Consider the following 24,491-nt stretch of genomic DNA (forward strand, 5'->3'; position numbering starts at 1 on the left):
GATTTTGGCATCCTTCATGACACTGGTTGCGTTAGTAATTATGTCGGAAGAGTCAAAACGTATCTACTAACCCTGTTCCATAATACTGAGTCCTATTTGGGTTTTCTTAGTAGTGCTGACACACAGTAAGTGGTGAATCCTCTGAAAGTCACAATAGGACTTAAATAGTTATGGCCTGTCTGTACGGACAACTGTGAGGGGGGGGGGGTGTTTTCCCTGCTCCTTTTTGGGCTTGTACACACTTTATCTCTTGGTACTGAGACCTCAATCTTCCAGACCACCTCATCCGTATCACCAGACTATCCTTTTTCTGTCAGGTGCTCCTACATTGGTGATCTACTGGTGAGGATGGAGAGGTCTTTCATGTTAGTTCTTTCTTTATTTTGTTTAGGTTTTCCACATATCCTTCCAGAAACCCATCTTTGGACATGTCACAGGTTAAGACACACTCATATCCAAGGTGGTAGCAAACCCTGTATTACACCCCCTTTTTCCTTGCTCCCCCGCATTAGAGAAATAAGGGCCCTCATAGGGTTCCTTGAGTTGCTTATTCGGGCAGCAATTACCAGACTCACCGATACCATCTCCCCATAGAGTGATTTAGAGTTTTTCTCTTTCAGTTCTTCTCGCTCCCGCCAGTCGGATTCGGAGTGATTCACTCGAGACTGAGCGTCTTACAAATTCACAATTTTAGAGGACTTTAATAAGACTCAGTACGTGGTTAGGTTTTGTTTACAGGTTAGGTGTGGTGTGGTGGTGAGTTTTCTGTGGCCTTGCATTGTGCAGCTGATTATCGTTAGATGATCATAATGGTCCCTTCTGGGGACCTTAAAGTCTATGAGTCTGTAACAGCCCTCCCCTCACCAGGAGTGATGTTTGAGGATTGAAGGACCAGAGAGAGATAAAAGAGGCCACTCCTGCAAGTTATTTATATTTCACTTTCATCTTTCAGACAGGCGGTTATGCCTCATGGAGCCACGTCCATGAGTGCTTTGGTGATTTTTGGCAACTTTCAAAAGTTTGTGGGAGCAGGTTCTGATTTTTGCAGATTTACCTTAAAGAGCTTTTAAGGTGTCATCAGCATAAATCTTTGTTGGATAATGCTGCAGTCTCAAGCCAACACATTTTACGTGGTGGTTTCTTTACCAATTAGTTGAGCGCTATGCTGGATCCAGTCTAAGTCTATTAAAAACAAAGCACCTGACTACATACCAACCAACTGTAGATTAAAGCGGAGTGTGTGATAGAAATATTATAGTCTCCTAAAGGATTCTAATTTTTTTTTTTGGTTCTCACAGCTTCTCACCTTAACTTTCTGGTGGTGGTGGCAGTCATATGAGCAGGTATCGGTAACACTTCTCAAGTCGGGCCTATGACCAAAGATAAACAAGAATTTGTTTCTCTATTAGGACAGAGTTCCATGTCTAACTATCGTGCTAACTTCGCTTGGTTCAGGCCTCAAATATATATATTTTACAATTAATTAATAGATTTACTCCTTTATGATACATCATAGCTGTAGTACATAGCCGCTATTCCGTTCTGTCTCTTTGGTAGGGCTATTAGTGCCGACCAACTCTCAGAAGTTTGGTACGGTTGGACACTGCATGACAGGTTCTTCCATAGCAGCTATTTTTTTATTAGTTATTGTTATAAGGCATTATGCTCCGAGCTTTTGTGGTTTTCAGATGTAAGATCAGAAACAATCATTGAGAGCTCCTTCTTTGACAGTTGTAAGCTTTTCTCGAGTAGGGATGGACTCTGCACCACCTGAAGGATTCTTAGAGTCCACTTCATGATTTTTTGGGCATATATACACCTTTTTTCTTACATAAGAGGAAGGTTTAGTACATTTACAGATCACCCCAGTAACATGTTTCTTGATAGTTTCTCTGTGTGATTCTACAGCATTAAAGAAATTTATTAGGAAAGATAAGGGGCAGCTCTTCCCACTATCTACAACGCATCCAGTGTATCATTTCAAATTACTAACAATTTTGAGTTTGATATCCTTTGCTTCTCTAGCTTTACAGCTGCTCATTTTTTCCACTCCTCTTTCTTTGGTGACTGTTCTTTTCAGCATGGTTTGGACGCGCAGATCACTAACAGACATTGGGTATATAGAAGTTCGTAAATCTAGACATTACCATCTTTTTTACATCCATCCTCCTTTTCCTACCCCTGCCTTCCCCATCCCTCATTACAGACCCATTATAGGCAAGCATTCCTGTAGAACAAAAATGTTAACTGTCTTCCTTTTGATTAGGAGCAATTAGTAGCCACCCCTCTTCAATGAGCAAGAGGTGTTTTTACCCAAAATTTTATATTCTTGTTGCTAAAGAAGGATGGAGGGTTTTGAGACATAGTTTAGTATCTTTAGAGTTCTACAAGATTAAAGTTTTTCCTAAAAGTTTCTGCATGGTGACTCTGGCAGCTGTAATTTTGTCACATCTGGAGAATTATGGGGATGTGTCTGTCTGACTCATTTTGACATGAGCCTTTCCTTTATAACGATAACCAGGTCACACAGCAGTACCTACACCTTTACTCTTCTTTCCGGATATTTTCATTTTTTCTATTCTGAGTGCTTTTCCTTTGGCTTTTCTTGGCCCTAGGATGTTCTCAAAGGTCTTGGAAGTTGTGGTTCTGTTACCTCTAAACTGGATGTTCTTCTAGTCTTCTTGTATTCTTTGACGACTGGTTCTCAAGGGCTGTTCTTATTGAAGCTGTTATTGTCTCACCCAGATGACCTTTTTGCTTTTTGTTATCATCGGTGAGTTTTTTGGGTCTTCAGACTGGCAATTACAAAATCCATATGACTTTTTTCGGAAAGATATCAGTGTGTCATAGGGTTGTTATTTGGGACCTTCATTGAGACTTCAAGGGCTTCTTATCTCTTTTCCTTTGCAAATTCTCCGTAACTTTGTCAGTTCTTGGTGTTAGATTCAATTACAGGGTAGCTCTCAGATTCATAAGGACTGTCTTCTGCGTTTATACTTTGTGATTTTGATTCGCAGGCACACCTCTCTGCTTTTCAAAAGGGTTGGACTCAGAAAACTATTTCTTTTCCAGTGAGAGACACCTTGGACAAACAGGTGTTGTCTCTACAAGTTAGATTCATCTTCCTAGATTGATGGAAGATCAATTAAGTGCTCCATGCAGTGGCCCCTTTCTGCGCCAGCTCCTTATCTAGTAACTTTAACACAGGCAATCATCTGTTGGATTAGAACCCATTATCTAAAGGTCTCACCATCAGGGCATATTGGGCAACTCAGGATAGTTGCGTATGGGTTGTTTGAGATTCTAGTGCTGTCAGGAATACTTGTCTTTTTCTACTCTCCATCAAGGCAAATTCTCAATCTTGGTCATGACTGACCATGTGTCCTGATTTTATATCAAAAGTAGGAGGACAATGATTTCCTCCTATACCTGTGTGCTGAAGCCATATGGAAACTATGAACTTGTTAGCTTATCCAGTCTCATAATTTGTGGCCTACTTCTAGGTTTATTCATAACTACCATCACTTCAGCAGCAGTTTCACGATTGTGATCAGTTCTCGGCGTTTATTATTCCATTAAAGATGAGGCTGCAGAGTTGTGAATATCTTGGTCATTCCATGGAAAAGCTCTTTTCTGTCCTCAGTGATGAAGTCTGGGCTTCATCCCTTTTTGGGATCGCTTTTTTCATCTTAGGAAGGAAAGGTTTTTCTTATGTGTTTCTTCTCTACCACCCCTGTTAGGGTGAATACAAATCAGCAGTACGGTTCAGTAGTTGTCCTTGCAGTGCAGACCTGGCCTTTTAGATCAAGTTGGTACTGTTTTAACTGCTTCCTGGCTGTCAACAACTGTCATTAACTTTTCTGACCACGCCTCATTTTCTCCTTTTTCATTAGGTGTTGGTCATGTGCTTCACCCCATTTGGGGTTTCCCGTATCAGTTTGTCTGATGTCTAGTGTTGTGCTGGTGGATTAGCAGCTGCTTCTCCTCAGCACATTTTCAAAAATTCGTGTTTAGGCAGGCGTTGGCCATTTTGGCACCAGGGGCAGTGCCCATGCTCTGCTCTGAGCTTGGCCTGTCGGTTTTTCCCTCGAGGCTGGTTTTGCTATTACCATACTCTTTGTCAATTTCGTGTGTCTCGCTGGAGAGATGACAGTTTTCTGATTCAGGGCAGGAGGCGAGGGAGGAACTGAGCTCAGTGGTCTGGACTCTGGTAAGAGGAGAGGTGGTGGCCTGGGGAGTAGGGGGTTTTGGTCGGGGCATGCTCTTATAGGGGGCGGAGCACACCCACCAGTCACCTGTTTTTATGGGGTCGTGGCTGGTCATGAGCACAGCTGTTTGGCCAGGGGTCGGCAGTTTATGTGGGATTTGTTCTAGCTGAGCTGTTGTGAATGTGCGAGTGCTCGCTGTTTAGTTGTTTTTTGGGGCCACATACCAATTGCAAGGGAAACTGCTCCTGGGCAAGGGCCTGAGCGCTGATAGACCCCAACCTCCTTCTCCTACCTGTTATGTTATCACTGTGGCAGGTGTGATTTTTCTGGCTCTGCTAGCTAGGCAGCCTCCTAACCTCTTACTCCAACTAAGGCAGCCTCTTAGTAGCAGAACTGGAAAGGTGTTATTTCATAAGGGGGTTTTTCTTTGTGTGTAGTTGTGGCTCGGTGGGGGGGGGGTGGCCTGAACCTCCATAGAATGATTAGTGTGTGGCTGTTTGTTTTATTTGTAGGATGCTTCAGCCATGGTCTTGTTTTCTTGGTGGATGTGTATGGCTAGATCTGCATTGGTAGGAGGCTGGGAGCCAGCCAGAGAGGCATCTCCTCAAAACTTCTCTTGATTCTTGTCTGGACTCAGGAAGGCACTGTGGGAGGAGGCGTTGTTCACTTTCTGTGGGGTGTTGGTGTCCTGTTGCCTTTCCCTGCCCAGTGGTGCAGAATGCTGCCTCTCAGAACTGTTGCCATGTAGTGTACTCTTGGTTTTCCTCTCCCTGCATCTGGGTGACTGCCTCTTGGGTGGTGAGGCAGTATTAGGATTGGCAGTGGGAAGGGTATGAGGGAGTAGGAAGGAGGAAAACAGATCTTGTTTGAGTTGTTGCGAAATTTTTTAGCAGTTACCTAATTTCTGACTCTTGGTTGGGTTGTATGGGAAGGATTGTCTCCACTAACGAGAAGAAGTGGGCTGGATGCTGAATATCTGCCTTCTGTAGTATGTGTTGTTTAGTCACATGTGCTTCTGTTGTACAAACATCAGTCCCATGGCACTCTTGTTATGGGTGGCAAGTTATAGATGAAGAAATGCTAAGGTTTTCAATATACGCATTAAAGGGAGGTGAGTTCTGAGGATATTCCCATATCACGGTGAACGTTTGTGGCCGGCAATGACTTTACTCTGGCTTAAGATAAGCTTTTGATAGTATATGGTAGAGGTATGGTATGATGGATAGTTTATTTTGGCCATATTTGATCTTAGGATTATCAGAGATAAAGTCTCTCATTGTCTGTGGGTGTTGGTGTGGATGGGATCAGGGATCGTTTTTCACTCGCCTATAGAGTAACTCTTCTTCTTCCTGGGCTCGCCTGGTCTTGGTGCTACGTTTCCCACATTTCAGGGTTTCTAGTCCCTTCCCCACTGCTGATCTCCTTCTCTATTTGGTGGTGTCCCCGCTCAGACACCCGTATATTTCTCCAGAGCAGAGTTGTCAGTCGAGCCCCTGATTGGCAAGTGTTTCGCCTTCCTCGGAATGCGAGCGTGGGGCATGGGTCACTTGCTGGTTGAGATTACCTGCGAGCTTGGTCAGTGTGGCAGAACGCGGCAATCAATTTCTCGAGAGAACTACTTCAAACTTTACACTCAGTCATGGAGTTTTAGGCGCACGTTATGGTGATAAAAGTTGAGTGGATGGGTAGTTCTGTGGCCTGCTTTGTGCAGGAGGTCAGACTAGATGATCATATTGGTCCCTTCTGACCTACGAGTCTATGAGTCTATGAGTTTAATTTTCTGTTTTGAAGAAACAAGATCTTTGTATCAAGGTAACAAATGGGTTACATTAAATCACAACTAAAATAATGAGACTATCTGCCACATTGGTTTATAGGGACAAGGTGGGTGAGGTAATATCTTTTATTGGACAAACTTCTATTGGTGAAACAGACAAGTTCTTGAGCTTACGAAGAGCTCTGTGTAAGCTTGAAAGCTTGTCCCTCTCACCACAAGGAATTGGTCCAATAAAAGATATTACCTCACTCACCACCTCTCTCTCATATCTTGGGACTAACAGGGACACTACAACTGTATAAACAACATTGGTTTACCAACAATTTCAGACTGTCACACCTGCCTGAACCTAAACTGGGCCAAAAATTCAGTCCCAACATCAAACAAACATAACATTGAAAAGCCACCAGAAAAATACTCTGGGCAGGTTTATGCCATGCAGGGTTGCTGCTACATGCCATACAACTGGTGCACTTTGCCCCTACACTGGGCTGCAGAGATCTTCTCTTCACAAGGCAATCCACTGGCACAGAAGTTCTTATGCCAGGGCCAATCCACCTCCCTATTGCTGGCACAGTATAGAAGAATGTGAGTAGTCAGGATGCCCTTTCACTACATGAGTTTTCTGGTATTGGGAGAGCGGGAGGCTAGCAGAGAGTGTAAATTAGAAGTGCCTCAGCCAAAGGTGTCCAGTTCTGTATACAACGGCAGCAGGATCATGATGTTGCTCAACTGAGCCTTAAACTTCCTTTTCCTTCCTTTGCACTGTGTCCTGCAAACTGCAGCTGTGGTTCTGTCTCTCCATGTTTATTCACCCACATCTCCATTTTTAAAATCATCATGAGTCTCTTAACCTTAGCTCTAAATCCCAAAGTAATCACATAAGACTCTACCCATTAGACAATGAACAGAGATTATTCAGTTTCCTTGTACCACATCAAAACAGCAGCTTCCTTCCACCCAGTGATTACAGTTGTGATTAACTGAAGAGTTCAAGGTGAAAAAATAATATGGTTCCAAGCATATATGGCTTCCTCTAACCGTCACAAAACCCAGTGCCAGATATTTCAATTAGAGTATACCAAGGTCACAAAATCAATTTCTTATCAGCCAAAAACACACATACTATACATTTTATTTTCAAAGCATAATCTCCAAATTAAATCTTTGTACCTAAAAAAAATATACAGTGCAAAAAACTAGTTCTTGGGTTCCCTCACCCACTCAATAGCATTTTCACAAATGGCATCTGGCTTTGTGCTCTTTATTTAGAATACAATGTTTGGTTAGATTCTAATCTTCTTGGAGAATGTCATTATCTCTTTCTACGGCAAATAGAGGCCCAAAGAGTCAATTTCCTTCTTAAAGTCTTTTATCCATACAAGATTTATACAGGGTTAGACGCCCTGTCTGCCAGTAGCTCAGCTGCCAATTTTTCAGTCATACACAGAAAAATTGTGCACTGGCATATCATCCTGGATAAATTACACATTTCAAATGAGGTTGTGTGCACAACATCACCACCTCTGCCCAGTTCATACTGGGGAAAAACTAAGAACAAGTCCACTAATGTTAAACTAGATAAGTTATGCAATGGGAACACAATATATTGAACAGACCAAACCAGCCACACATAAAGAAATAATTTACATACTGGTACTTTATGGAAAACAGCAAGGTACCTGCATGAAAATGATATCATTCTCTTTCACATGTATAATTCTTTGGGATCCTACTTTAGCTAACACATTTTTTCTCAGCTTTCTGCTTAGCCACAAATACAACTGCGGTGACTAACAGTTGGCAAACTTTACTACTGTCTAAGTCTAGATACTGGATCTAAACATCTAAAGGTAATGGAAATTATGCAATCAATTCCTTCCCATTAAACCTCAGTATACATTTAATCTTTTAAGAAAAAGTGTTAAGTCTTACAACATAAGTAAAACAATAGAAATTTTATATTTCTTTACATTTGCTTGTTAGAAAGATAACTTCATATTTTTGTTCCAAATATTTTTTCTAGGGAATATATTGCATGTAAATTCAATTTCATACATAGGTGTATACTCAAATATACACACATGAATACATACACACATGCTGGAAATACATACCTTCACTTTATTTCAGACAAACAAGCTAGTTATATGTATTTGTTACTTCTGGACCTTGGGACCGCTTTCCCTTTGATACTAGAGATACCGGATATAAAATCATATCTTTGGTAGACACAAAGTAGAGCAGACTCTAAGATAATACATTTACAGCTTCTTAAATGAATTTTCCCACATCCTTTAAACATGTAATATGTTGATTGATTTTAGAGCCACAAAGCAGGAGGAATAAGATCTTTCTTAGAGAAAGGAAGTCAGCAACACTTGGCAAATGTTTAAGCACATTTTTAATTTAAATAAACAAGTATTCATCCATATTTGGATAATCAACTTGAAGGTTTAGGAACATTTCTGAGAAGGGGAAACTAATGCTTTTCTATCACATCAGCTACCCACCTTTTTTTTAGTTTTATTCAGAGGCTATCAGAAGCAATTTAGAAGAGTGTAGGAATATGATTAAAGATGTGAAAAGAGGAAGTTTTGTTCCTTCTGGCCCATTCAGAAAATTCATGTACTGAAGTTTACTCATGTTCAAAGCATGATTTCAAATGAAATAAAATACAAACAAATCAAACAAAAAAGGACCTTTATTCTGTCATCTGAAAGATACATAACTTGTAGAACATGTAAAATCTCACCATTTCTTCACAGTAGCCTGTTTCATAGGACCTATTTTCATTTTAAATATGCACCCTAGCCAAGAAACAACATGCCAAATTATTTTCAATTTGTTCACATCCATCTGTCTACTGTTGTTTTGTATGAGGATGAAATAATGATAAATACAACTGCTTAGGCCCCAAAAATTATGTATGTAACAATAAATATTACTTAGTGCTTGTATAGTGCTTTTCATCCATAGATCTCAAAGTGCTTTTTCAAAAGTGGATAAGTAATTGTGACCCTGGTAGCTCCTTAATGACAACTGGCAGAGGTTCCAACATACTGTAACTCATATCAGGCCTGACACTGCCCCAGCACACTGTTGTCATAATATGTATCAAAAAGATGTCTTGTCAGCAATCATACCTAAACTGGTGACATGCTGGCCCTGAAAATCACTGTGTGATGTATGTATGGGTTGCATACAGGGAGTCATATATGTGTGCTAGAAATATGTCCTTCAAATGTGGTTGAGAGGCAGTACATACATTAAGCCTGTCCTAGTCAAGGAATATGGGTTCCCCTTTCTGACTGGCCTGATAACAGGCAGAGGACAATTAAATTAAAGTACATTTACATATAAGGTAAACAACCCCATCAAGCTAACAAGCAGGGAGAAGACAGTTTAATGATCATGCCAGGGGACAGAATCTGCATCCCAGGAAGCCCTGCTAGCCCTTGAGTCAGAGACAATGGACTCTGGGTAATACCAGAGGAGCAAAAAGACGTTTTAGGAATCCATCACTCAGGGAACATGGGAAACTGTATCCTCCGAGCCTGTGAAAGCTGGATCTCCTGGCCAAGAGGGCTAGAGGCTGTTGGTAAATTGATGTAAGTAAGAAGACTGCTTAGACAAAGTTTGTAACTTGCTAAACTTAAGTTTTAGTCTCTAGAAAATGTGCTTTGTTTTGTTTGTAACCATGACTCTTTCTTTTTCCTCTCGCTTCGTATCATTTAAATCTCTATTCTTTGTTAATAAACTTATTCTTAGTTTGACCATAAACTACCTCAGTGCTGTTATATTGAATTACAGTGTGAGTTCTCAGCTAAGCTAACAAGCTGGTGTGCACTCTGCTCTTTGGAGGCAGTGAACTTAATAATTTCTTAGTATCTAATGAGAGGAGACTGGGCACTTCACAGATGTGTCTCTGGGGTTCACTGATTGTTGCCACAAAGGCAAGATTTGACTGGCAGAGTCTTGAGGAGTATGCTGGTAAAGCAGATGGGCCAGTGTGGCAGGGAGCTGACACAGTCTATTCTCCAGTTGCTGAGACAGGGGGATAACACAGTGGCTGACAGTTCTGGGTGTCCTCAGCAGAATGTCACAGAGAGCTGAAGTGAGTTGTCAAAGGTCAACCTGCAAGTCAGTGGCAGAACCAAGAACAGAACCAGATCCAGTGACTGACTCCATGCCCTATCCACTGTATCACTTTCCCTTTTGGTATGAGGACAGATATATGCACTTGGTTCTTTTTCAGCTAATCTATCATTTGGATCCTTGCAGTCATGTGACTTATTCTGAAAGAATGAACAATAATCATATTTTTTTTTAAAAACCTCATCCAATGAGTTGGATGACATACGCTGAACAAAATTTTAAGATCCAGGCCGGCATCTTTGTTGGAATCCCACATGAGGGTCTTGCATTCCAACATCCCTTTGCTTCAGTGCCAGTTCTGTTCTTGTCAGATAGCACAAATTAAAACTAACATGAATTCTTAATTATCTCATCCTGTTGGCACCCAAGAACAGGGCCATCAAAGACATGGAGGTACAAGGTAGTGTGCTGGCTCACACCGCATGCACATCCATATCCACAATGAACATAGCATATCCTGGGTTTTCCTCTGATGTCTCCAGTCAGCCACTGAGGATGTTAAGATCGGGTTGGCTGCTTGGGATAGCTGATAAGGTGAGTGCAGTGTTTTTTATTTTTGTTTTTGTTTTTTTGTGTAGGCAGAAATGCAAATAAATAAATACATTTGAAAAATCAGGTTTTATGCAGGTCATACTTTGGACATCTCAGCCCTGACAGCATCACTTTAAAAAAGACACAACTAGATAATTTGTTTTTTAAAGTGTTGGTCTTTTAGATAGGTAAATATAGCATCCTCCATTAAAGGATCTCATGTTACAATTATTAATAAACAAAGCCTCACGTAGCACCTTGGGAAAGGAAATATGATTATTCCCATGTCACAGCTGGGAAAATGAAACAATGTTGGATAACACGCCCAAGATCAGAGGCATGAAACATTTCAACAAATATATTTTTTTCTATCCTGAATTTTCTTCTTCTTCAGATTTTATATTGCTCATCTGGAATCACATATTTTCTTTAGAGAGGAGTCAATAATATAGCCTCTGTGATGGCTCATGTACAGAAACTCTTCAGGAGAAGTTGTGGTTACCTGGCATGCTTTGAGAATGCTCTGAGCATGTGTAACCCACATACCTGCTGGGTGTGTTGTTCTGTCCCATCTAGTGGCACCGAGACCATTTAGAGAGTGAGATTAATGCGTCTGCTCTACAGCTTTAGCTAAGAGCCAGTTGGCTTTTAGCTCATGCGGTAGAGGCTCATGCACTAAACTCCAGAGATCCCCTGTGTGATCCCACCGGCAGACAATCAGGATCTGTCAGCATTACAAGTGGGGGCTCATCCGGGATTTCAACTGGGAAGTCTCTGAAGCTCAGGATGTGCTTCCTCAGCTAGGGGAAGTATGTAACTCACACACCTCCAGGGTGTAGTGTTCTGTCCCATCTAGTGGCATCAAGACCATGTTTAGAGAGAGAGATTAATGAGTCTGCTCTACAGCCTTAGCTAAGAGCCAGCTGACTTTTGGCTCATGCACTAAGCTCCAGAGGTCCCTGGTTTAAACCCGCCTGCTGATAACGGGGATCTGTCAGCATTACACATGTTCAGTATGCCTCAAGTTTGCTAATGAAACTAATGTTAGCCCATGTGGAGGAGAGGACTGGACACATCACCCCTTGGGACTCCTTCACAATTCCATGTTGTAGAGCTGTGCTTCAGATCAGCCTTTCCAGCCTCCTGATCTGCAAGAAGGATTGACCTTCCTAGGTCAGCAAATTCCAGAAGATCCCTTATATTCTTTACTACATAAAGTACAGAATTTTAACAGAAGCACAAAGAAAACTTGAACCACAACCATGTGCTGTATACCAAAGCCAGGCACCTTATTCACAAGACTATGGACACGTCACTCAGCTAGCCCCTTCTCCCAGAATGATGATCAGTCTCCCAGGAGGACCCTACCTAATAATATGAATGTCAAAGTCAGCCAATATTAATGCAAATAAAAAAAAATAAAATTGCTTTCAACAGAAGCTAGGGTTGGAGTACAATGGGCTGGTACCAAGCTTTTCATGGCTTCAGATCTTCATGAACAACGGACTGAGGAATTGATACTGCAAACTCCTAGTCAAGTAAGCAGTCCTTCCCCATTGACCTCAGCATAACTATTCACATGAGGAACAGTTTGCAGGATTGGAACTTTATTTCACTTTCATCTTACTTATAGCTAAGAAAGCCTGAGCTGCTGTGACAATGATGATGAGGTGTAGTACCCAAATGGTGGCCCACAGAGGGCAGCACATGGGCTTACAGAGGGCAGGAGTACACACCATGCTGCTGGGAACCCAGGGTGAGTACACTCAGTGACAGCCCCTATTAAATTTATACAATTTACTTCTTCACAGACCCACAGTCTCTGGCTAGTGCACAGGAAGTGTAGAATACTCTGCGTTGCGGGCATGGATGCCAGCAATGGTGACTCCTACCTTTGCACTACTAGAATATGATCACTCACATGGCTGAATCCTGAGCAGGTGCATTGAGGGACAATTGAGCAAAAAGGGTTTAATAGATTTCAAGGCCAGAAAAGACCCTTAGATGATCTAGTCTGATCTTACTCATAACTCAGGCAAAATAATTTTGTCCCATTACCCCCGTATTGAGCCTAATAACTTGTGTCTGACTGACGCATATCATCTCTCAACATCTCTGCACTATGCTAAAGCTGCTGTAATTTGTCCTTTATGGTTTCTGGTTACTGATACCAGTGACATGGATTTATAAGTGGGTGGACTGGATCTTTTACGTCAGTGGTTTCAGGCTTTTTGGAAAACACAGAAGTAAAAGCTTTGTGACATTTAATGATGCGTATCTGCTTCTAACAACAAAAATTATCCTTTGCTGAGCCAGCATTTAGACCAGACTGTTTGCTGCTAAAGACCATCTTTTTATAGAATAAAATGACTAGAGACAGTGGTTTTATAGAGTCATGTTATTTTATAAGGAAAAATGTCTCTGGAAACCATACACCTATAGTATACCATTTAATGACTATAGGGACACTGATGAATTCAGCGACTGCCATGAAGGCTGGGTGGTGGAATATGATAACATCACATTAGGGTGATAACCTGGTGTGTTACAGGAGAAATCATCTTCAGAGTTGGCTAAAGCCGTAAAGCCAGCACTGTGCTTCTCAATAAAACAAGACACATTAATAATATATCTACATTTGGATTTCCAGTAGGCTTTCAATTTGATTTAGCTGAATTTAGGTAAATTATCAACAATCTAACAGGGCTTCTGTATTTTGGTATAAAATATTACTTACACAGGCTGTGATTCTAGAAAACTGATAAATATTACTCTACTGCATATTGGACAGAGAGACATAATAGCTTTTCAGAGCCTTGTGTCCTACTAAAGTTTAAAGTTGTCTTGATGGCATCATTCCCTTCTTGCTATGTCTGAAAAAACTGCATCTACCTTACAAATAAGATTGATTCATCTTTTAGAAGGCTAATTTCCAATGGACATTTAAAAGGAAGGGGGCGGGGGGGATACTGGGTTCCTATTTTTCCTGCCTGCCTGCTTGGAACAAACAGCACTGCTTCATTTTCCTGCCATATTTTAGAAAGTTAAAGTAAACACGGTGATCACACTGTTTACTTTAATTTTCTGCAGTGTGTCAACAAAGCCGCAAATTGGCAGACAGCATTCAAGAGGCAGCCAGTGTTGAAATGATAGAGCTGCTTGAGAAAGCTTAAATGGTGTCAGCCCATTTTTCTCTCTGTTTTAAAAATAAAAGATTGACTTCCATTAAGTTTCACTTCTGCACCTTGCTTTTCTCCAAAGGTCTAAAGGATTTTTGGAATTGAGGAAGTCAGGATTACAAGTAACATGTAATTTACATGGCCAATTCTGTTCTCTTTAGCTTGTAAGGATGTTTTGTGCACAAATGAAAAAGGTCACCCTTTTTATAAAAGAAAAGGATTTATGAAAGTGGCAGATATATTCTAGTTATTTGTACAAAATCCACAGAAATCTTGCATGAAAGGAAGTTAATTCTCTGATAAATCAGTCCTATTTGGTTATAATTTTACCTTAATGTTAGCTGTGCAAATTCAATTACAGATGGAAGGAAATATGCAGCTAAAGCCACATGTATTATATTCAAAATATACTACTATATATGCCCCCAAAGTGAGCCCTAAAAGGAAAATGGTTACATTTTGAAAGGTCATTCTCTCTGCATCATATTATAAATAGAAAGTTAGAGACACAGATCCTTTACAAGAAATAAGAGAAATGTAAGGTTATTTTGCAGCAATGTAATGTAAAGTTTGAAAAAGTGACTCATCTGTAGCTTTCTGGAAGATTATATTCAGACAGAATTTATCACTGTGAAAATTATAATGCTAATATATAGAAGATGCCAGATCCAGCGAATGGTCATTCCCATAGCTATTCTCACTCCTACACATATTCCCACTGAAGATAATGGGACTAGCCATGGAAGTAACATTTTGCAGGATTAGATGAAACCGTGCTTCCTGAAGATCCAAAACATGATCTAATTGAAAATGTCGATATCTGGTGGGAAAAAATCCACACGGTTCTAAATGGATAATTATTTTAAAATCCATGATTTTGACACCAGGAAATTAAATATATATGTGTATCTTTATCTAAACACAGTGAGTCGAATAATTTTGTGTGCTCTGCAGTCACTTAGCCAGCTGGCTAAGAGAGGACAAGTTAACTAACAAACCTCATTCCCTAAGGTATGCTGACATCAGTGATTCATGATTGATCAATGATAGTGTTAGAAAATAAGTAACAGGACTATATTGCTTTGTGCTCCACAATAAACTCAGAGGGAAATGTCTAAGTGTATCACATTGAAAAGACAGACTTGGCAGGGAAATAATTTTTACAAGTACTTAAAAGGTGTTAAAAGCAACTGAGTGTAAAGAGACAAATTAAAATCACTTAGAAATAATTGAGTGTGTCCCTTTAAATAAAGAGGGACAGTTTTATATAAACTGACTCGGAATTAAACTGACAATGGGTGTGTTTTGATGATAAAAGCATTTTACAGAGAGAAAATCATATCATGAAGACAAAAATGGAGCTTGAACTTCTTTTCAAAAGAAACAGCTACTGTGCTTTGGTTGGTTATCAACGGAAAGATGCAATACAGAGGAGAAGATAGGCTTATGCAGTGCAACTTTATTCATGTTAATGACAGTAATTATGACTTTCTAAATAACAAAAAGGGCTAAAATTCTTACAAAATGGCATTATATGCACTATTTAGAAAAAATGCTTATGTTAACACATGATTGATGGTCTGCTTTGAAGGTGACTGAATTATCATCATAAAAGCCTAAAATTATTAATTGAAGAGAAATGTGTAGCTTTCTCTGGAATAGTAGAAACTTGTGCTGCATGCTTTATCTAGAACAATAAGATCTAATACATCATTAAACAACTGCAGCTTTGCTCTCCATTTTTTAGCTTTAATCTAATTATGATGGGGGTAAGCCTAACTATATTTTTAATCCTTTTTAGAGCCTACCCAATTAAAATGGAGTGAACTTGTTTATTCTATTATAAGAATACATACATTGTTAACAACGTTCTGCATAACACAGCCTCTCTTTCAGGAAGAACATCCCACATATAAACTGCCCTATTAAGCTGGAGTGTAAGTGACTTTGGTGGTTTTAGAGGTAGGTTGTTATAGAAACTGTTGGTCTCACTTAACTGAGGTCTCTAAGGGTATGTCTACACAGCAAAGAAAAACCCATCAGGCTCAGGCTGTGGGGCTGTTTCATAGCTGTGTAGACTTCCGGGCTTGGGCTGGAGCCTGGGCTGTAGGACTCCAGAGGATCCCAGAGCTCAGGCTCCAGCAAGAGACTGAAAGTCTCCATAGGAATGAAGCAGCCCTGCAACCTGAGGCCCACAAGCCTGAGTTGGCTGGCACAGGCCAGTCGCAGGCTTTTCTTTGCTGTGTAGACATACCCAAACAGTCTTGATTTCACTGTGATGCACCATGAATCTGTCTGGAAGCTGCCTTAATTGAACGCTTTTAGGAATTTGGTTTGAAAGATTCAGCTTGCTGACACTTAGGGCTTAGCTATAGTACCCTCCAGATCAATCCAGCAGGAGTTGATTTATTGCGTCTATGCTGAGAGCTCTCCCATCGACTCTGGTACTCCATCAGAACAAGGAGTGCAAGCAGAGTCGACAAAAGAGCGTCAGCTGTCGACTTACTGCAGTGAAGACACCGCGGTAAGTAGATCTAAGTACGTCGACTTCAGCTATGCTAATCATGTAGCTGAAGTTGTGTATCTTAGATCGACCCCGTGCAGTAGTGTAGACAAACCTTTAGCATAACTCTATATAACTAATCAAGCCTGAGGCTTTGAGAATAACATACTTTTGTCTTAAACTGCAGCTGGTGTAAACGGTAACCAATAGGTATCTCTCTGTCTTTGGAGGGGGGATTTTTTTAAAATAAACAAAATATAAACATTTGAAATACCTCAGATCTTGGGGAGGAAGGATAGTGAAAGAGGAGATAGTGAACTTTGCTGTGAATTTAATTGCTGACTCATAATTGCTCCTCACCAAAAAAAAATCAAAGTGACATGATAATGAGGCAGAAGGAAATGTGAGTTGCAAATAATTGATTTTTTTCATTGAATAAGTATTCACAAATAGAGGTCTTGATTCTGCAAACATGTATGGAGCACTGCAATCAATTAGATTAACTGATCTAGTGGACAGATCATTGGACTGGGATTCAGGTGACCTGGGTTTTTTGTCACTACAATTTTTCATTAATTGATCAGTTATATTTACATCTAAACGTTCCCTAGACACATGCAGGGAAGGCAGCTTTCCCAGGCAAGCACATTCAAGTTCTATGTTTTCATAAAAAAGAAAGAAAATTTCTAGCCTTTAGGCTCATGAACCTGAATCACGGACTCCCAAGTGCAGAGATTTTTCTTTACTCTGCTCACAGCTAGCTCCAGTGCCTTTGTTTCTGCTCAGAGCTTTGCCAAGGTGTGCTTGGGGAAGCTCTGACCAGAGTCTGGTTACTGGTCTAACTGCTATCAAAGATGTAGTGAGCAGCAGTGAAAACTGACAAGAATCAGGTCACAGTGCTGCAGCTGGGCATAGCTTGACAAGGAGCAGAGGCAGGCACTACAACTCTTTAATGCAAAGGGCAATTCACAAATGAAGGCTGGGGGAGAGGAAGAGTATAGCAACCTCACTTGCAGCAGCCTGAAAGCAGAGAGAGGGCTAGAGTAGCAGGACCTAACCTCTTTCTCCACATATGTTGCAGCAGCCCAGAATGCTGAGAGTAGAGATTGGGATGGGAGAGGGAAACAGAGAGAAAGAGAAATTCCTTAGCCCTTCCAGCAGCCAGAGGGATATGGCCAGAGGTGAGGGATGCTTCAAAGTAATCAGATACCTATGAAAGATGGAGTCCCCCAGGGACCAATTCCTGTTAGGAATCCCAGCATACTTCCCTTTCCAGCAGCTGGGGTGAAAGGGGGAACATTGGCTTGTCAGTTATTAATATTAGGTGTCTAGAAAAGTTGCAAAGCCTTATGTGCAAGTGGATCGGTGTGAAGGAGTGTGGAAGTGGCAGTATTGTCTATCCAAGCTTAAAAAATACTGAGTCAGGCCCCTCCAAAGTCATGTCATTGGCTTAAAATAATGTATTTAGGACTCTTTTTATTTGTCTTCTGTTTTATTAGTCTTTAGGGTTCACTTTTTCAAGCTTTTCTCCATAGAAAGTTATTTTTTTTATTTAAGTTGAGAGTCTCACATAATCACAGGGCTCCAGGATCTGGGGCTTTAGGAAAAAAACATCAGATGATATGAGCGTTGGTAGCACTGAGGTGGGCAGCAGTGGAAAAAGGTAGAAAATCAATGTAGATGATCTAAATAACCATTCTTTCCATAAATTGTGTACTTCTATTCTTGTAATCTTTTCAGAGCGGTGGAGGGAGAGGAGGACAGAAGGAAAAATAGTGGAAAGTAACTTGCAAAAAATATATAATTATCTATCATAGGAAAGAAAAGACAGACAAAGTGGAACAAAGTCCAACAGGGAAAGCAGGTCTAATAAAGCAAGAGATGTAATATGGAAAATTACTTTAAAATATTAGATAGAAAGTTGATTGACAAGTTGCAATGAAATACAATACCCACTATTACTTTAAATTACCAGGGATAGCACTTCAGTTTTTTAGCCTTGGTGGCATGTCAACATGGATATTATTCTGGTTATAAATTTAGTCCTCAAGCTAATAGAAACTGGGTGTATTTTTCATGCCTGTAGCAATGTACATAGGTAAAATATGTTTACCGTGACAGGAAAGTATGCCATTTCCTGTGAATCCTGGGATACAATAGCAGCCTTGTACGCCACCCTTCACTTCACACTCCGCATCTTTATGGCACGTCATGTTGCAGTTCGGAGAAGTGTAGCCATAGTCCAGCAGACTGGACACAAACACTGAAACAAATGTAAACCGTGTTTGTTCGTTTCTAAAATGCATACTGAATCCTAAAATCAGACATGGGCAGGACATACCCAGCCAACTGGGGGCGTTCCAGTAATCAGAAACATAGATGAACACAATATGTTAGGGAAGAGTCAGCACAGCTTTTCTAAAAGGAAGTCATGTCTCACCAATCTATTAGAATTCTTAGAGAGAATTCTAAACCCAAACATGTGGACAAGTGTAATCCAGTGGATATAGTGTACCTGGACTTTCAGAAAGCCTTTGACAAGGTTCCTCGCCAAAGGTTCTTTAGCAAAATGAGCAGTAATGGGATAAGAGGTAAGGTCCTCTCTTGAATCAGTAACTGTTTAAAAGATAGGAAACAAAGGGTAGGAATAAATGGGCAGCTTTCACATTGGAGAGAGGAAAATAGCAGAGTCCCCAAAGAATTTACACGGGGACTAGTGCTTTTCAACAAATTCATAAACAATCTGAAAAACAAGGTAAACAGTGAGGTGGCTAAGTTTGAAGATATTTAAGTTCAAAGCTGACGGTGAGGAGTTACAAAGGGATGGTACAAAACTGGGTGATTGGGTAACAAAATAGCAGCTGACATTCAATACTGATAAATGCAAAGTAATTCACATTGGAAAACATAATCCAAACTATACATATAAAATGATGGGGTCTAAATTTGCAGTTCCCATTCAAGAAAGCGGTCTTGGAGTCATTGTGGATCGTTCTCTGAAAACATCTGCTCAACATGAAGCAGCAGTCAAAAAAGTTAACAGTGATAGGAACCATTCGAAAAGGGATAGATAATAAAACAGAAAAAATCATAATGCCACTATATAAATCCATGGTATGCCCACACCTGGAACACTATGTGCAGTTCTCGTTGCCCCATCTCAAAAAAAGATACATTAGAAATGGAAAAGGTACAGAGAAGGGGGAAAAATGATTACGGTATTGAACAGCTCCCATAAGAAGAGAGATTAAAAGGACTAGGACCTGTTCAGCATAGAAAAGAGATGATTTAGGGGGGATATGTAGATTTCTATAAAATCATGTGTGGCATGGAGAAAGTGACTAAGGACATGTTATTTACCCCTTCATATAACACAGAAACCAGGGATCACCCAATGAAATTAATAGACAGCAGGTTTAAAACAAATATAAGGAAGTACGTCTTCTCTCAATGAACAGTCAACCTGTGGAACTTATTGCCAGGGGATATTGTGAAGGCCAAAAGTATAACTGGGCTCAAAAAAGAATTAAGTAATTCCAAGGAGGATAGGTCCATCAATGGCTATTATTCAAGATGGTCAGGGATACAATTCCACGCTCTGGATGTTCCTAAACCTCTGACTACCAGAAGCTGGAACTGGAAAACAGTGTAGGTATGACTCAATAAATTGCCCTGTTCTGTTCATTCCCTCTGAAGCACTTTGCATAAGCCACTGTTAGAAGACAGGACATGGGACTAGATAGAGCATTGGTCCAACTCAATATGGCCATTCTTATGTTTTTATGTAAACATTAAAGAGTATGGTACCACTGAAGTGGTACAAAGGATTGAAGCTCCAGTCCTGCAAAAGCTTGCTCAATAAGACTACTTACATGCTCAAAATTCAGTAAGCATTTAAGCCTTTGGAGGTTTGGAACCTGTGTTCAACAAGCTTAAAATGATGATTAACATAAAAGGTACATAGTGGACTGGGAAAAACCTTTGAAAGATTTTTGAAGCTTTCTACTCCTTCCTAGATGCAGATGCAGACAGTTGCCTTTGTATCCAGAATTATGCATGGAATGTAATCCAAACTACCTAACAATAACCAGGTGAAAAATACCAGTGAGAGTTCCCCAGATCAATTTTTAAACCATGTCTACACATATCTAGTTAACACAGAACATAGTCACAATCTGAGAGAAGATTAAATCCCCATGGAACAACATTTGTAGTGTTATCATTTGAGAAAAAACCCTCCAAATTATTTTAAAGGAAGTCTTTTTAAATATCATGTCTGTGTTCCAAAAATGCTACCTTCTATTTTCTCTCACTAAATGATTCCTGAATTAAGAAGCTGCTTTCCCATTATATACATGTGTATAATTTTCAACACAAAGAGGAACTGCTGACTTTGAGGAAACTTAACAGTTCACAAAAAATTACACATGCCCACTGACATAAACATATATATAATTAAGAAAACCAGGCAGCTAACACTGGAGGGGAAAAACATTTCTGACTTTGTACTTTACAAACCATTAGAAAGACATAAGGAAAGTTACAAGACATAAAGCCGCTTCTTGGTACTCCCTTCCCCTGCAATTCTGCTTCTCTCTACATAAATGTCATGCTGAATATTTGCTAGCCTAGTGTTACAGTTACACCTTTCACTGCCCCTGAAAAGTTCATTGAAAAGTTGCTTTACTGGACAAAAAAAAATTCATGATAAACTCTATATAGTTTGTTTAAAAACTATACACAAACCAAATCAATCCATTTCCTATCAAGTTCCATCTTCTTGATCATTTATTTTTACTGTTCAGAGCATCTTTCAGATATTGGAAACAAAAAAGCTAGAGGAGAAGTGAAGTCCAACATCATCTCTAACCAAGACAATCAATAGCTTTGGTTTTACAGAGCAGATTACAGAACGAAATAAATGCAAACACTTGAGGGATTCAGAGAGTTAATACCTATGGCCTTAGAGATGTTGGGGCTACCCTGATAAGCTGGGATAATCAAATGCAGCAGCTGCACTAACCAGAGTTATGGGAAACTTTTAATCATTGTTACCCATGAGTTTTCCCTTCAGCTGCCACTGACTCCGTCCTTTGCATAGCCCCTGCAAAGTTGTCCCCCAGTTCCATCTTTCCAACCCGTTTTCCACCTGCCCCTCACTTATTTGGTAAGGAAAATCACCTACCTAGGAGAGGGAGTAGTTTCATTGGTGGTGCTGCTATGCAGTGCTTGGTGTTGAGCCCGTGTAACAGAAGAACCTGCCCTGCCTCAGAATGTATGAGCATGTGCGAAGTGTCTGCACACGCCCATTAGGAATGTGAAACCCCAGTGAAGCTGCTGGCCTTACCCTGCCCTTTACCCTGAGCCTCATTTCCCCCACAAAAAAACTCCTTAGTGACTCAGGAGCTGGGGAGGGAGGGTAGAGAAGGAGAGGAACAGATCTACAGGGGAAGACAAGGTGCCGAGAGAGCACAGGGGAATAAGCTGGCAGGGGTAGGTGTGGAGGGGATATTGGAGTAGATAGGGGGTGAGTAGGCTAGAGGAGTAGTTTGAGGGGCTCAGAGGGCAGTGGAGAGATGGAGAAGCAGATTGTCGCTGTGAGGCGGTGGTGGAACAGATGGTGGGGGTGGATGGTGGCAGGTCACATGCAGAACAGATTAGTGGCAGGGAGCGTGGAGACAGTTTAGGTAGTTGAGGGGGTGTGGAGCAGACCAGAGACTGGGAGGGTAGCAGTCACAGAGTGTAGGGGGTGATGGATGTGGTGCAGATTGGAGCAGGGGAATACTGGGCAAATCACAGAGGATGGGAGGAACAGACAGACAGAAGGGTGCAAGGGGTTGGTAAGCAGCTCAGAAGCTGCTGCATGCCTCCCTTGGCTGTTCCCTGTCAGAGCCCTAACACCCGTCTCTGAGAGAAGACCTCCACTGCCTGTAGTTGCTTTTGTCCCTGTTGCTTTCCTCATTTTAACAGACGTCCTAACTGCTGCCAGGCTCTGTTACTTTAAGGGTAACAGCCTCAGAAAAAGTACAGGAAATCCACTGAACTCTGCTTTGTGAGGAAAACAAAGACATGGAGACAGGGAGGAAGGAGGCAGGAAGGCAACTACATGGCTGGGCATGTCAGGAGTAGAGGGAGCCAGCATTTCTAAGGATTTATGCGACTGAAGCACAAAGTTATGCAGCAAGGCATATTCAGGAAGGTTGATTCAGCAAAGCATTTAGACACATGATTACTGCTGATTGTCATAATCCCATCTCTATTCAGCAAAGCAAGTGAATCAACAGGATTTAAGCATGTGCTTAAAATTAAACATGTGCTTAAATCCTTTGCTGAATCAAGGCCTAAGCACACAAGAAAGGATGGATTATTCAGACTAGGAAGATCATTATACAGCAGACATCCTTTTTCTCCCTGGAAATTCATAATATCTTGTATTGAAATGGTCACTGGTCTCCTGTCTCCAGCCTCTAGTTAAAAAAGGCAAGCCAACCCAGGAAATGTACCAGGTAGGCTAGAATACTGTCATCATCCCAGCTCAGACAGTATTGCTGAGCTACCTTGGACTAGGGTGACCAGATGTCCCAATTTTATAGGGACTGTCCTGATATTCGGGGCTTTTTCTTGTATAGGCGCATAATACCCCTCACTCCTGTCCCAATTTTGCACACTTTCTATCTGATCACCCTACTTTGGACCCAGGCATAGAGATTAGAATCAAAGAAGGTTGGACCATAGGTTAGAATGGTAACTTCTGATGAATGGCATTGGATGTGCAGAGATCATAAGGGAGATAGATACTAAAAGCAGAACAGAAAGTGTAGGTTGTGAGGGAACTGAAAATGATATGAGGAACTTAGATCAGATTGGAGTAGGCAATAGGGAGTCAGGGATTTAGGAATGTCTGAATGTGATCTTAATACTGGGAGATGTGGACTGTTTTTGCAACAGAGTACTGGAAAAATTGCAAGATGTGTCAATTGGATTCTGAAGGGAATAAGAGTGCAATAATCAAGGATGATGGAAGGATTTCTGTAGTGAGAATGAAAAGGAAAGGAAAGATTTCAGAGACATTTTGGAGATTAAACCGGCTGGATCTACTGATAGTGTCTACCAATATATGGGCATAAGGAGTAGATTGTCACATAAGAAGAGAAAAGTAGGTGAAACACATGAGAATATAGACACTTGCAAAATCTTCACTGTCATAGTTTTCAAAATCTGTTCAGGAAAAAATTGGTGAGATATAATAAAATATTAAATTGATATATACATGATCATGTCTATAGATAGAGAGGGGTAGGGGCATATGTACACATCCATACACATCCCTGTGCATTTGAAAAGGACATTCAAATAAATGACATGAGAAGGTGACATGGAGTGTCAGTGCTGAAAAATGTCTTCCATTTCCCAGCAAACAAACAAACATAAATGATTCATGACAACATGGTAAACAAAATGTATACCTTCATTTTTATAATCCACATGAGGCTCAGTGCAACTCTGGTTCTTCCCCTGCTCCTGCACAGTGTAGTTTACTCAGGCTGGATTGCCCATGCTGATCCTGTTGGTATCCAGGAAGTGGGTGGGCAGAACCCAACCACTGCTTAAGGACCTCCCCGCAGCCTAAGAGGAGGATCGACATGTCCGGGATTCTAAATAATTGCAGGGGACAACCTGATGGGGACACGAAGCAGAGAACCCTGGACAGCGCCCACTGCTCCTCGAAGGTGTCAAGGGAGCCAGCAGATGCCACCCAGGGGAACTCTGCCAGAGATGCGTGAATGGACTGAGGGGCGGAAATAGGCCCCACAGTTGCAGGAAATCCCGTCGGCCAACCTCGTTTCCCTAGTTTTGTAGATGGCCATTTTGGCCAGGACTAGGAGGAGGTTGATAAAGAGGTCCTGTGACTTTGTGAGGCCACGGATGGGGAGTGTGCAGATGACAGGTGATGGGAAAAGTGCAACCAAAAATGCAATAGTATATCCAAGAGGAGCCAAAATAGGGGCTGCAACCTTGTGCACTCCATATATACATGCACCAGGGTCTCCCTCATGCTGCCAAAGGAGCAGGTGTCTAGGAGCGGAGGGAACCATGCCAAGTACATGCCCGTGCTCATGGCTCCATGAAGGAGC

General features: G+C 41.0%; 1 protein-coding gene across 2 annotated transcripts in view; it reads right to left on the reverse strand.

The window, feature by feature from the left end:
• ADGRL4 (adhesion G protein-coupled receptor L4) overlaps window positions 1-21,674 on the reverse strand; it is a 104,675-nt gene extending 83,001 nt beyond the window's left edge. For both annotated transcript variants that reach the window (XM_032762897.2, XM_032762898.2), the window contains exons 1-2: window positions 21,542-21,674; window positions 18,470-18,619 (exon numbers count right to left, since the gene is read on the reverse strand). In XM_032762897.2, the coding sequence (XP_032618788.1) occupies window positions 18,470-18,619; window positions 21,542-21,641 (250 nt within the window). In that variant the 5' untranslated portion in view covers window positions 21,642-21,674. The remainder of the gene's footprint in view (window positions 1-18,469; window positions 18,620-21,541) is intronic.
• Window positions 21,675-24,491: the final 2,817 nt, after the last annotated feature.

This window comes from Chelonoidis abingdonii, chromosome 7 (genome assembly GCF_003597395.2).
Source record: "Chelonoidis abingdonii isolate Lonesome George chromosome 7, CheloAbing_2.0, whole genome shotgun sequence".
NCBI classification, from domain to species: Eukaryota; Metazoa; Chordata; order Testudines; family Testudinidae; genus Chelonoidis; species Chelonoidis abingdonii.